This window comes from Zootoca vivipara, chromosome 9 (genome assembly GCF_965207765.1).
Source record: "Zootoca vivipara chromosome 9, rZooViv2.hap1.1, whole genome shotgun sequence".
Classification (NCBI taxonomy): domain Eukaryota; kingdom Metazoa; phylum Chordata; class Lepidosauria; order Squamata; family Lacertidae; genus Zootoca; species Zootoca vivipara.
Genome location: NC_142592.1, coordinates 41470674 through 41485361, shown reverse-complemented (window position 1 = coordinate 41485361; position 14688 = coordinate 41470674). Strand labels below are relative to the sequence as shown.

The following is a 14688-nucleotide window of genomic DNA, read 5'->3' as shown; positions in this document are numbered from 1 at the left end:
CCCAATTTTATTTTTTTCGTTGGAATCCGAGCATAGAATATATGTTATTTGTAACACGGTGGCAGAAGGGGTTGGGAGTACGCCATCAGATCTCCCCACTGGCTGCCTTGCGTTAAAGCACGCGAACTGCAGGCTGCACCTCAATTGCCCTGTTTATTTTCATCCTTCAAATGCCGGAGGGTATGCAAATCAGCTCACAGCCCCTAAACAAAACCCCACAAGGCACGGATGTCATATGGCATTTTAACTATTCATGGAGCACGTTTCCCCGCTCTCAATTACAGGTGCTACTCCGCACGATTCAGGGACTACTTTTTCATCAGTGCGCCTGTGCATTTGCCTTCGTCGACGTAACTTCAGACGCAAGCACTGAGATAGGCAGAACAACCTGCAAGGTGTAGGAGCGCAGGCTGTTCTAAAAATAACAGCACCATGCTAGCAACAGCCTTCCCATTGGCTGGAGTCGTTAGGGGGTTCTGCAGATTGGTCTGCTGCGTTAACCAGTAGGCCAAAAGCGGGGTGGGGTCGGCGTGTTTTGTGTGTAAAACTGGATAGGCAACAAGGTTGCTGGGAAATGTAGTTTTTGCCCGTAGGCTCCCTAGGCCTAAAGTTGCCACAGGAAGGTTAAAAACAAGACTTAAGGTACGATGTGAAGCTGTGCTGTTCAAAATAAGGGATGTGTTGCATTTTATCTGCTCCCATGGACAAATATGCTGTTTAGTATGTGTCTCCATAGAGCATTTATGTAGAGACACATTCTGTGCATCTAAACCCTTATTAGCGCAACTATGGAATTTATTCTGTTTTTCTCTTGCCTGTCTGCATAGCACACTAGAAGCTCCAGATATGTAAACAAGCATACAAGTACAATTTTGCCAGTCACATAACAAGTTTAATCCTAACTGCGCTTACTCGAAAGTCCACATTTCAATGTGGCTTGTTTACCCAAAAGCACAGTTCAGTATTGAGCTGTAAGGCTGCATTCTTAAATATACATGCTTGGAATTAAACCTCACTGAAATTAATGCACCCGCTGGGGACATACCATGGATGATTAATTAATATGAAATGAAATATTACTTGTATCAATAGGATAATTTGCCCTATATTATTAAAAATAAATTTTGACATGTTTTAAATCTGGATTACTATTCCTGTTCATTGTGCTGCTCACCTCCATTCCACTCAGTGGGACGTTTGTAGTTTCCTATGCATAGTAGAAAAACTTGGTGGATTGTGCCCAGAGTGAACATCAGTTAAAATAACAATGCGTTTGTCCAACAGGAAGTTAGTAAACCTGCTAATCCAGACAACAGAAAAGTATGACAGAATTAATATACAATTATACCAATTTGACTTAAATGGGACTAAATATTATGCCCCTATCCTAAACACAATTAATGCAAGTCTTTTTAAGTTCAAATCTCATTGTCCAGAAGACTAAATGGAGCGCTCAAAAGGATATGTTTTTCAGATTTCATATAGTCAACTATTTCTATACACATTTACCTGAAAGTGTCTTATTGAATTCAGTGGGGCCTCATTTCTTCCATAAAAGTAAATGGACCTTATATGTAAATGTACAGTATATTCAGTAAGGCTTGTTCCACAATACATTGAAATGCAGCATACACATCTATTCTCAGATATATCTGTCAATGATTGCATCTATATTTCCACAATCTTTTCATCATTCCTATCCATTTGGAACTACATCAGGGAGAGTTAGGAAGAAAACTGAAATAGAAAACATTTTCAGCAAAGACACACAGGTTTATTATTATTTCCAGCAATTCCTTATTTTGCTTCTAGTAAACCAGCCTTACATTAGACTGACCAGTTTCAAACTGACACTGGAATTTATGTAGATTTTCTAAGAGTGCAATATCCTATACATGTCTACTCAGAAGTAAACTCCACTGACTTCAGTGGGACTTATTCCTAGGTGAGTATAGGATTGCAGCCTAAGATCACATTTTAATTATTGATTTTAAATTTTATGAAATTGTTTTGGCACGTTTTTATTTATTTATTTCCCAGGCACATGGGCAGCCCTAATGTTATTTTATTATATTATTAATTCATTTTTTAGTATTTAGTAATTTTATTATTGATTTTTTTTATCCAATAATAAAATTACTAAGTTGCTTTGGGACTTTTTAGTGGAAACTAACACACACATTTAATACACTTTAAAAATAATCTAGAAAACTTAATATTGCTGCCGATGACTGAATAAATCCTATTCATAGGAGAAAAACATTCCTTCCCTCATACTAGCTCTGCTGTAACTTTTTAGTACCAAGAAAGACCAGTCAGTCTATAATTAGGTGTAATTAGCACTTACTCATTGCCCAGCATTCTTTACCTTCTCATCACCTGACACTTACAACCCAAGGAAATTAGTTCTTTCCTGCCTTTCAAATGAAGAAACAGTTTGACAAGGAGCAGTTACTCACCTTGAAGGTGCAAAACACAATATATACTACAAAGTCAGACTTATTCATCTCAAATCATCCTCCAATTTAGTTCTCTATATCTTAAGACTGGAAGGCGAGGTGTGTGGACTTTTGTGAGGGGCGGAACAAGCCATTCTCCTCCACCCTCTTGATTTATGGCATTAGTAGGGCACTTGTGGCCATCCAGATATTATTGGACTACAAATTCCATCCCTCATGATGATTGATCGTGCTCACTGGGGATGATGAGATGTAGGCATCCAATTCCTCATCCCTCCTTTATGCAATTTCCCTGAGCTGACTTACCAAGCTGGGAATCATGGGGGCAACTGTTTTTCAGAGTCTTTATGCCTTCCCTCAAGTGTTCACCTGACTTGGGAAAACGTGACCAGGTAAGATAATTGCTTCCTTGACAAGTATAGCTGGGATGGCAAAGTCTGAGAAGCCATGAGACAGAAAATTACTGAGTTGATCACACCCATTTTAAGATAGTTACATGTAAGACTCAGGAAGATGATCAGGCATGTGATGCACATGATTAAAACATATTCTCAACACCACAGAGCGCAATTTACACAGACCTTCTTGCAAGTTTTGTTGTGTGTGTGTTGTTGTTTTTTTAACAAATTGTATTAGCTCACATTGTAGGACCAACATAAGTACAGCATCCATACCATAAATCTTTGATTCATTATTTCAATACAATAATCTCACAAGGCAGGCTCTTGGCTCCATTTTCAGAGGAAAAGCCAGGCTGAAATATAGTGACTGGATTTGGGATTGGTAAATGCAGGTTCGAAGAGACTATTCTCCCCAGAGGCTGCACTGGTTTTTAAGTCTTTTAAAAACACTCTTTAAATTTTGTAAGTGAAGAATAAGGAGCCTATGCCATTAGTGACTACACATCAAGTGGTACAAGCTTATGAGTGCCAAGGTCGCTAAAAGTAGTGCACACTGTACGGTACCTTGGTAACATTGGTTTCCCGGGAGATTTAGTAATGCAGGCCTGCATCATTTGTAATCCCTCAAGTTGGAAATAGCCCACCAGTCACATTATTGTGGCATGCCAAGCACTCCCCCATCCCAATTCTTACAGGTCCAGGAAGGAAGTAAAATCAAGTTTATTGAGCCCCTAGATGGCTGCCACATGTGGCTAGTGGAATGCATCCAGCTTGGTGATAAGACAAAAGGTTTAGTCTCGTAACAAAAAGTTGCAAAGAAATCAGAATAAAATTCTTATCTGAGCAGCCTGCTTTACATTTTCTATTTTGCTGAATTCTTAGGCATTAAACCAGTCTCTCAAACTTGGGTCCCCAGATGTTGTTGATACCAGGACCAGTGGCCAGGGATGATGGGGGTCGTAGTCCAACAAGTTTGAGAAAGGCTACATTACACAAATACATATCAAATTTAAGATACCGTATCTGTGCCAAGTAGAAGCAAAAATTCTCATTAACAAGACAGTAGCTCACATTAAAATGAATGTCACTTCCCTTTGTATCAAATATTTTAGTCTACAACATAAACAGTAGACCAAGACAAGACAGAATCCACAAATCATGTCACAAGTCATGTTCTGAACACTTTTCATGCTCTTTCACATCTTCTTTTTCTTGCATACAGTTTTCAGCTATTCCACATCATATACCCAATGTGGGGAACCTATGGCCCAATAGTCCTCTCCATTTGGCCCATTAGGTCATTTGGGCTAAGCCAGGCCTACCTGCTTTATACCTGATATACAGTGGAACCTCGGTTTATGAACACCTCGGTTTATGAATTTTCGGTTTATGAACGCCGCGGACCCATCTGGAACGGATTAATTCACTTTCCATTACTTTTAATGGGAAAGTTCGCTTCAGTTTATGAACGCTTCAGTTTATGAACAGACTTCCGGAAACAATTACACCCATGTTTCAGTTTATGAACGCTTCAGTTTAAGTACTCCGCGGACCCGTCTGGAACGGATTAATCCACTTTCCATTACTTTCAATGGGAAAGTTCGCTTCAGTTTATGAACGCTTCAGTTTATGAACAGACTTCCGGAACCAATTGTGTTCATAAACCGAGGTACCACTGTATATGATGTCTGGTGTAGGACAGATAAAGACATGGCTGTGCCAAACTGGGGTTGCAAGCACTACCACTACCAAACCACCAACCTTCTGGTTAACAGCCAGGCACTGGTGGCTACATGCCTGGATAGATTTGCAAGAAGAAGAAGAAGAAGAAGAAGAAGAAGAAGAAGAAGAAGAAGAAGAAGAAGAAGAAGAAGAAGAAGAAGAAGAAGAAGAAGAAGAAGAGGAGGAGAAGAAGAAGAAGAGGAGAAGGAGAAGAAGAAGAAGAAGAAGAAGAAGAAGAAGAAGAAGAAGAAGAAGAAGAAGAAGAAGAAGAAGAAGAAGAAGAAGAAGAAGAAAGAAGAAGAAGAAAGAAGAAGAAGAAGAAAGAAGAAGAAGAAGAAGAAGAAGCAGCAGCTTCACCTGCATTAACAAAATAGGAAAGGCAAACCAGCTATAAAAATCAAAATTCCAAAAGTAAGCTTTTGGAGCTAGTGCAGAGTAAGTATACAGGGACCTTTTCTAGTTATAGCATTTGAGAAAGAATGTTATTCATGGCTATCTTGTAGTGGTGTGTTAATATGCTTTGCCTAACAGGCACAGTGGACTATGAAATTGAATAAGGTCAGTTAAGAGTGACCTGTTTTCAGAAACCTTGGAAGCAAAGGCTGAGGTCCAGGGTTGCGAGTATGTAGAAAGCTTGCTGCTTCTCTTGCTGAACCTGTTCTGTGGAGAGTAGCTTTCTACCATGTAGAGGCACCTTGGTGCTTAGAAGTACATGTTTATTACCACACCTTTTACCACACCAACTGTTTCCCTTCAGAGACGACAACTTGTGGACAATGTCTGGCTGTGATTTGGAATCTGGTAATCACAGCTCATAACAATGCCATTTATGGGATGGAAGAATAACCTGGGCAGGGCAACACCCATCTTTTTATAGTCTGCTTCTCATGGGTCTTTGTCTGTAGCAGCAGTAGGATGTCATTTTCCTGCTGCTGAACTAGTTCTATGTGGATAATTGCACTAGAAAAAAACCTGGGTAAATCTCAAATGGCAGCTAGACTTTTTCAACAGTAGGCAAGAATGGAGGTTTTACAGCATAAGCATTTCACAATGATGCAAGACACATGTTAAGACAATATGAACTGCTGTTCTTTAAAGCCTTTCAGTGCTGTGGACTTCAAACTTGCCACTGTTGGAGGATATCATTTTATACATATCTAACAGAAGCCCAGAAAGATTCAGAGACAGGACCCTCCCTTAGAAGACTACTATAAAACTTTATTGATGCATAATTCACAAAGATGCTGTGGCTTGGTTTACTTCAGAGAAAAATAGGCGCGGTCATAACACTAAGTGAAAGGATTCAGTCAACAGAAATTTAAGTTGCTTATCTATAAAGGGGTAGATTGGAAGTCACAGGGGCTGAAATGTAAATCCCCTTCCTCTGAGACACAGATGCAATAAAAATGCTCAACTCCCTTGGTAACATTAGGGACCACTAAGGAATGGAAGGGAAGGCAGCAACCTCCAAATTTAGTTTTACATACTAGTTTCTGCAACAAATTTTAAGGACTAAGAACAAATGAGCTGCTTTCCAGTAAGATGGTAGTCCTTTTTTTTTTTAGAATCCTTGCAGTCTCCAGCAAATGTACCATGGTGGAGATGGGATCACCTTTTCTTAAAGCCATACTTCTTTCGCTCATAGAAGAGATCTGTTTTTGAGCTGCCCAGATTGACAATCTTGGGACAGCCATCTCGCTGAAAAGGAACAGAAAAGGGATATGGTTAGAAGAAGGGTAATGCTAATAAATGTAGCACACAAGTTATCTCACAGCTCAGATAGGGTGTGCAAGAAAAAAGTAATCATCACTCAACACTAGACCCGATTCTGATACACATACAGGCTAAAGATAGTTATGCCAACCTTCCATTTGAAGTCTAACAGAGATTCTGCCACAAAGGCTGCAATTCTAGATACCCTTAATTATTTCTGAGTACAGTACACTATTTTAGGATAGTGCTGCAATTCAATTTTCTCTACCAAGGGCATATAAATTCTACATCCAGAATAAGTTGCACAAAGCTCCTTTATTTAATCTGGCCTTGGTGTTCGGGGCTTTGCAGAATTTGGAGCGTTTTTGCAAAAACAGAGGAATTAAAAGATCAAAGTCATACTTGGTAGACCCATGAAAATCAACAGATTTAAGTTAGTGATGGCTGACTTAAGTCCATTGATTTAATGGGTCTACTCTGAGTATGACATGGCTACCCAAAGAAAGCAGGCATGGACAGTGAGAAATATTAAGAGCTGTACAGAGCAAGAAGATTAAGCACTTTGCAAGCCCAACTCAAAAACTTTGCTTCAGCTTTCTGCAGATACATCAGCATATTTTCAGATTTCTCTTAACCACCATAAGATCTAGAAAATGAAAAAGCAACAGAAAGCCAATATGTGAGCTCCTCGAGGAGTCAAATAGCATGCTGCTGTTCGGCGCTACAGAATTTGATGGCTTAAGGTAGTTCCTGAAGAAAGAATTTATGTTCTGAAATGCACTGAGCTATAATGAATCTTAGTTGGCACTTTTGAGAAGTTTCTCCATTTTGCATTCTTTCTCATTTCTGTGGCACCTTACAGACTGCTACTGGCATGCAGTGTTCGAAACTCCCATTGTGACAGGGAATTTCATTAGCACGAGCAGTTTCTGAGCTCTGGGTGCAGTACTGTGCCTAAGATTTCAGATTAAAACTGCAGAGTGGAAGGAAAGGAGGACCCTTTTCTGCCTCCCCACTTCCAGCTACTCTCTGAAGTCTGGTGAAGACACCCTCTGAAAAATATTAGGAGGGTAGGCAGGGGAAGGACTAGAGCACGTGAAAAATGAACATAATATTTTAGCTGCAGTTCATTCATATTCAGCTTTGTATGCTTGTTCTTTTAAAAGCGCACCTAGATATTCTGTTGTTGCACCCATAACATAGGTTTAAGGTGCCATTTAGCTCCTAGCTTTCATATCTCAGTTTCTAACACTACTGGCATGGCAGCTACAGGGTTAGGCAGGTAGAAGATCATTGCTGTTGAATATGCCAGGATAGTTTGGATTCAGGGTAGGCAGGGACCAGCTACTATTCCAATAGCTGCTGTGAAGGGATGAAGAAACAGAACGTGGTACAGTTACAGCTAGAGGAGCCCACCTTACAGATAATTTTCAGTTACATTTAAGCTAATAGATCTGAGAGCTTTTTGCAGGGTACTGGATTCTGTTCACCAACCTACCCGCTCAGCAGATGCAATATTTTCCAGTTTACACTTTGACACAGGAAATCAATAAATACCTCCCCAGTCTGAAGTGGCACATTTTGTGCATGCCCTATGCCAGTTTTCTGGAGGGGCACTTTCATCACTGTGTGATCAGATGCAAAAGCAGACAGGGTGCCCACACACAACTGTTAAAGGTGAAGGAGCCCTGGCCTCTTTTTCACCTGGCTACCCTATTGTATTCACTGGCAAACTTCCCACAAGTATAGAAATAGCTTTAAAACCAGTTCCAACTGCACTTCATGGCCTCGCCATTTCAGCATCTGTCTGATTTGGAGAGGATCCTCTTCATAGCATCCCATCTTAACCAGGTTGCAGCAGTACTTTATGCTAAAAGAACCCATTGTTACTGACCCATTTTCTTCATACTGTGTAGCAGCCCGAGTGCCTTCTTTTCTGTCTACAGCTGAGACGAGTTTATGCACACATTCAACATGCACTCAACTGTAGAATCCAATGTCAATTTACTCATAAAGCACCTATCACACCATAGATGGCTCTAATGTCACAGCATCTCAAACAGTACTTTTAAATGGAGGTAGTCAATACACATTCAACTGCAAATCATCAAGTAATGTATATGCAAATTCAAAAAGCCCTTTCCTTTTTAAAAACCTCCTCCTACCAAGCTCTTCCTACACAGTTAGTATCAGACAGAACAAAGCCAATTGTCAGCCACTCCATTTTCAAGAGCCATGCTCTCTACTTCTGCTTATTTTTCAACTCAAATGCAAGATGGCTGGGTAGGAACAAGGTCACTTCTATTGTCCTTGTGTAGCAACCAGCAAAACAGGTGCATTTCACTTTATAGGTAAATGCACTTCTGTGGTACAATTGGAGCAGCGAAGTGAAAAAAGAGAGGACAGGAGCTCCTGCACCTTTAACAGATGTACCTTCCCTCTTCTCTACAACTATTAAAGATGCATGAGCCCTGACCTATTTTTCGCAAGGCCACTTTAGAGTCAAGGCATTTTTTTCTGTACTCATTCATTGTTAAAACAGTCTGAATCTGCTCTTACTGTAAGGGTTTCTGGTACAGAAGAACACTAGCTCTACTGTGGCAACATTGTAATACCCATCCTCAGACAAAAATATAAGGTATCCCAAATTCATAGAAGGGACCCTGAGGGTCATCTAGTCTAACCGCCTGCAATGGAGGAATCTCAACAAGTCACATTACAGTCATACCTCGGGTTGCGTCCACTGCGGGTTGCATTCTTTCAGGATACAAACGCAGCAGACCCGGAAGTGTTTACTTCCGGGTTCCCCCCCGCGTGCATGCACAGAAGCGTTCTGCGCGCTTCACGCATGCACAGGAGTGCTCTATCGCGCATGCACTCTATCGCCGCTTGGGTTGCGGACTTTTTGGGGTGTGAACACCCCGGAATGGATTGGGTCTGCAACCCAAGGTACAACTGTAGAAAGGAATTTGTAGGAGTGTGTCACTGGAGGGAAAATCTGATGCCATTGCAACTTACAAACCACCCCACCCCAAGACTGCTAACCCAGATTGCTGTTTAGAATATCAGTACACTACAACGGCTGGTAGTTGATACTAAAATTTTCTATTAAAGGTTCAACTGCCGATGCTGATTTTTATTTTTTAAACCTCTGTCCTTGATCTCTTGTAATCTAAGGCATGAATGAAATCTATCTACTGGTTTGCAGCCATACGCTATTTTAGAAGTTTGTAATTATAAATTATGTTCGTTTTAGGGCCCTTTTGAAAGAAACAACTATGAATATGCCTTTATTGAAGGTACTGGACATGAGAGCATATAGATATTAGAATATAAGTATCCCAAGCTTCAGATGTTTACCAACGCATGGGCCAACAACAATATTTAAGAACAAACGAATGCAACTTAGAGAGCGGAAAAATCCAAACCCCTGTAACAATCTTACGTCTTTCTCCTGGATGGTGCATTCTTTACAGTAGTATGCATCAGAGACACCAGGACCTCCACATATCACACAGCGCCCTTGATAAGACCCATAGTTGCACTCATCACATATGCGCACCAATGTGCAGGGCCGCACATAAGAGTCACAAATAACACACTTGCCATCACCTGCAAAATAAGTACACATATTTCAACTGAAAGAAAAGATGCAGACAAGCCACCCACAGAAAGAATATATACAGCATATTAGATTACCCACAGAACATGCTACAAAAGCAAGCCATCAATGGGGCTTGCTTCCAGGCAGATGTGTTTAAGGTGGAGTTGCCACACCCCAAATACAATGGCTTGAGTTGTTTACAGATTAAAGCCCAAGGCAATTGGCATTTGATTGAACTTCTCCATAAACCAGTCTGCCACATTTTTTGAATTTTTTAATCATATGTAATACCAAATCAGCATCTCTTTGCAGGGATGAACACAGAATGCAGCATCACAGATACATCAATCATATAATGCCAATGAAATCTTCTACACTTGAAAGGTATATTCAGTGAACTTCTTTTCTTAATTTGGCTTTAGGAAAGGCTGAAAGGGCAAGTGCACACATACATAATTGAAGCCATTATCGCTGTAGATAGCTCTTGAGGTATGGAACCAAAGTTAGCAAGTACTGGTAAGTAAATAGCCAACAGATGGCAATGACAAGCACTGCCAGCCTGGACCATATCCAAGCAAATGACCTAAAGACAAAGAGCTTCATATCCCATTACCCTTGTCCATCTAATCTTTATTCCTACTAAGGACTTGTTTAACTTGCTCTTTCTTTCGGAAGGTGAACAAATTCTTTTTAAGAATGCTGCTGATAATCTCTAGGTGACAGCTACAATAGACCATCTCATAGTCGTCGTCCCCCAGTACTGCTGTATTTCTAGTTTCGAGGATGGGGCAGGAGTAGGGAGCCATTTCATTTGTGTGGCAAGAAGCCCTAGGAAGCAGCACCTTCTACTCTCTTACTCTGCATCCCTGGGCTGAAAAAGCCATCTCTTTCCTGTCTGCAATAGCTTGTGCTGTTATCCTGTCCTTTTATGACCAGGAGTGACAGCATATGTTACCCTAACAGTGATATTAGGAAAAGCCATAATCTGCCCATAACTTCATCCTTTCTGACATCCTTTACTTCTGCCTAGTTTCACCTCAAAATGGACACTAGCTAGCCTGGTCATTGTGTGGCCTGAAATTTTGCTTTCACTTTACAGGTACCTGTGCTTTTTAAGAACCAGAGGAACAGCTGTAATAGTGCTTTCATACTTCTTCTGATCTTTGAAGAAGACCCTGGAGTGCAGGGTGTGTGGGGTGTGTGTGTGTGTCTTTTTTCAACCCCAGAGCTGTATTCCTTTCCGGGCAGCCTTCCTGGGGCTACATGCCAAAGGTGGGTGGGGTGGGGCAAAAGTGGGCATGGCACCAAATTTAAATTTTACCTTTGTAAAGTAGCCTAGTTTCTATGCATACTCAACCAACCCTCTCTATCCTCCATCCATGAGTACAAGAGGAATTATCAGAGTTCAAGGACACATTCCAGCCAGGCCAGAGCTCCTGGGTCTGTGAAACAGGGTCAGTGAGGTGTGTACTGGGGAGAGTTCCAGGGGCCAGGCAGAAAGGCCTGGAATTTGGCTCCTGAGCCTGAATTTCACTGCCCCTGATACAGTGATGAATGTGTAACTGTTACATCTTAAAATACAGTACCAGTAAAGACAGCTGCAGCATATCAGGAATGCTAGGAGTGTCTTCTGTGGGCTGGATTGGGCAAAAGTCCCAAGCATGATGTGGTGCATCAAGAATCCTGAGGCTGGTGCACACCTTCCCTCTGTTCACAGGTGCCTTGCTTTCCTGGTCTGCTTCCTTGAAGTCTTAAGTTGTCTGTGTCAAACTATGGTTTAACGCAGGCATCCCCAAACTGCAGCCCTCCAGATGTTTTGGCCTACAACTCCCATGATCCCTAGCTAACAGGAGCAGTGGTCAGGGATGATGGGAATTGTAGTCCAAAACATCTGGAGGGCCGAAGTTTGGGGATGTATGGTTTAACGTTACATCTGAAACAGCCCATGGTCTCTTCAGACATTCTAAGGTTGAGAAAAATGTAGCTACAGTAGTACTGTAGCAACACAGACATCCCTGCTTAAGACTGTAAAGCTCTTAGGAAGCATGAAGTCAAAGAGGGATTGGAGGGAACAGCTGCCATGTTTTGATACATTTTTCAACCCTTTTCTTTCTTCACTTAAACTCTTACCAACTTTTTTCACCTCTCTTACAATCTATATAGCATTGATCCACCATGACTTTATTTTTACATGATCTAAAGTAAACATATAGGTATGTTGCCAATTTTTAAATTCCATCTCTTCTCTTGGGTTTAGATTCAAAAGTGTTTCAGACATGTTTAGGTGAAAAGGTGGAGTTTCTCAAGTCAATGGCAAGTCTTGAACATTCAAACTGCAGTTCTATACTAATTTGCCTGGGAGTAAGTTTCAGTGAATTAGGGACCCAGGTGGCGCTGTGGTTAAACCACTGAGCCTAGGGCTTGCTGATCAGAAGGTCGGCGGTTCGAATCCCTGTGACGGGGTGAGCTCCCGTTGCTTGGTCCCAGCTCCTGCCAACCTAGCAGTTCGAAAGCACGTCAAAATGCAAGTAGATAAATAGAAACCGCTACAGCGGGAAGGTAAACGGCGTTTCCGTGTGCTGCTCTGGTTTGCCAGAAGCAGCTTTGTCATGCTGGCCACATGACCTGGAAGCTATACGCCGGCTCCCTCGGCCAATAATGCGAGATGAGCGCGCAACCCCCGAGTCGGTCACGACTGGACCTAATGGTCAGGGGTCCCTTTACCTTTAAGTTTCAGTGAACATAGTGGGGAAATTCTGAACATGCAGGGTTATACTATAATAAGATTATACTACATGTGTAGCTAGAATTTTAAACTTAAAATTACATTATACCCAGTGCTTGTTTTCAGGGGGTACTCAAGAGTACGCACAATCGACACCTCTTTTCGTTGTTAAAAAGTGTGGCACTTACTGTAACAGCTTCATGGTGAGTACTGGCACCTATTTTTCTAGAAAAAGGCACTGGTTATACCTATAAGTTTAACTGCATTTTAGAAGACAGACTTTACTCAGCTTGGAAGAAATCCTGATTCACAATATTGGGCTCCAAATCACAGAAGACACACAGTATGTAAAAAGCTATACTCACATTTTTCACATAGTCGTCCAATAGCTGCAATAAAAATGGAGAAAAATTAATAACATTCATTTGGAAATTCTGAAAGATCTACATTATTTCTAGAATCTGTACTACTCTTCAGGGTTAACCTCATATTCAGGTGGGGATGGGTGAACTATGAGAGAATAATAAGTTTTAAAGGCACTTAACTAAAATGTTTAATAAACACTTAACTGTTGGTATTCCATAAGAAGATCCTATCCAGACTGATATTCAGGGCTGATCCTATCCATGCTTAGTCCATGTATGGTAGTCCATGTATAGTACCATCCATGTATGGTAGGAAAATCTTGTAGCAAGTATGATTTTTTTTTAAAAAAAAATCCTTGCAACTAAGAAGCAGTTAATAAAATATCAGTTAAAAGCGGGAGTGAATGGGACATAAATGCAGGACGTTAGATGTGACTATGTGACTCACATAGGAAACATGTAAAGCTGTTACCGTGTTTCTCCAAAAATAGGACACCGTCTTATATTTATTTTTTCCTCAAAAAAACACACAGTGGCTTATTTTCAGGGGATGTCTTATTATTATTATTATTAAGTATGGTACAGTTTAACCTACAAGGTTAAAGCATGCATGCACAACAAAGCTCATACCTATGACAAACTTAGTTGGTCTCTAAGGTGCTACTGGAAGGATTTTTTTAATGTAAAGCTGTTGTACTGATACAACATTCATTCCACTTTAAGCAAGTATTTGGTTGCAAGAGGATCTCTTCTTTTGCATCCCATCTAGCTGAAATCCTTTTAATTAGAAATGTTAGGGATTGATCAGAACTTAAGTGTTCTAATATTATACAGCAGGACCTAAATGCCTCTATCTAAAAGCCACAATGATGCAGCAGATATATTTGTTTTTCCCCTCTAGGGCTGCTTATGACAGCTGCAAGGTTGGTAGACAAACACTGCACTGTGTTAAGTAGTATTTGACAAGGGGGGTGAACAGTGATGGGCTCTAGAGATGCATTTGTGTGTAATGAACCATCCTAAGGATCAGCTGGCAACTGAAGGAAGGGAGAGCCACTAAGGAGCAACAATGTTATTCTGTACAGAACTTATGCTCTGAATTCAGCTATCACGGCTAGCCCTAAAACGGACTAGACCTCGTCTGATTTAAAGCTCATTCTAAAGCCACCTAAGCCTGCGACTATCACGGCATCTGAGGGCACGGAATCCCCCGAGTTCACTGCCGCTTGCGAGATGAGGAGAAGGAGGTTTCGCCGGTCCGTTTCTGAATCTCCCGCCGATCAATTTCATTGGGCGGCTCCGACTTCAACCCCTACGAGCGAGGCCCACGCGCTCTCAGTCCACCTTCTCCGCGCCGGTTCGCAATTCCGTTTCAGACGTGAGGCGCCGCTGCGTTTTACCGTTTGGACCAGGGCAGAAGTCAGTCGAGCCTCCCGCCTCGGGGACCCGGACTGTATGGCCTTCCCGGCCGCTGCTCTCCGCCCGCCGCCCGCCGCAGCCCAGGCACCCAGAGGCTCCCGGTCCGAGTGAAAGGGGGAAGGAAGGGGGGACCTCACCCACGCCCGCCTGCTTGCGGCAGAAGATCAAATCCGGATGGTGCTTGGCCATCCCTGGAACCCTTCGCCTCGCGCCGCTGTCGTTACTGGCCTTTCACCTTTGACCCCTTCAGGTCCTGGGGTAAGCGAAGGTCCTACACACT

The 14688-nt window shown here is 41.7% G+C and overlaps 1 protein-coding gene across 1 annotated transcript; it reads right to left on the bottom strand.

Moving 5' to 3' along the window:
* Positions 1-5779: 5779 nt before the first annotated feature.
* On the bottom strand, positions 5780-14618 carry PHF5A (PHD finger protein 5A). The gene is made up of 4 exons (XM_035127484.3): positions 14546-14618; positions 12990-13013; positions 9741-9907; positions 5780-6280 (listed from the first exon to the last, which is right to left on the bottom strand). Exons 1-4 carry the CDS (start codon positions 14595-14597, stop codon positions 6191-6193), a joined length of 333 nt encoding a protein of 110 aa, XP_034983375.1. The 5' UTR covers positions 14598-14618; the 3' UTR covers positions 5780-6190.
* Positions 14619-14688: the final 70 nt, after the last annotated feature.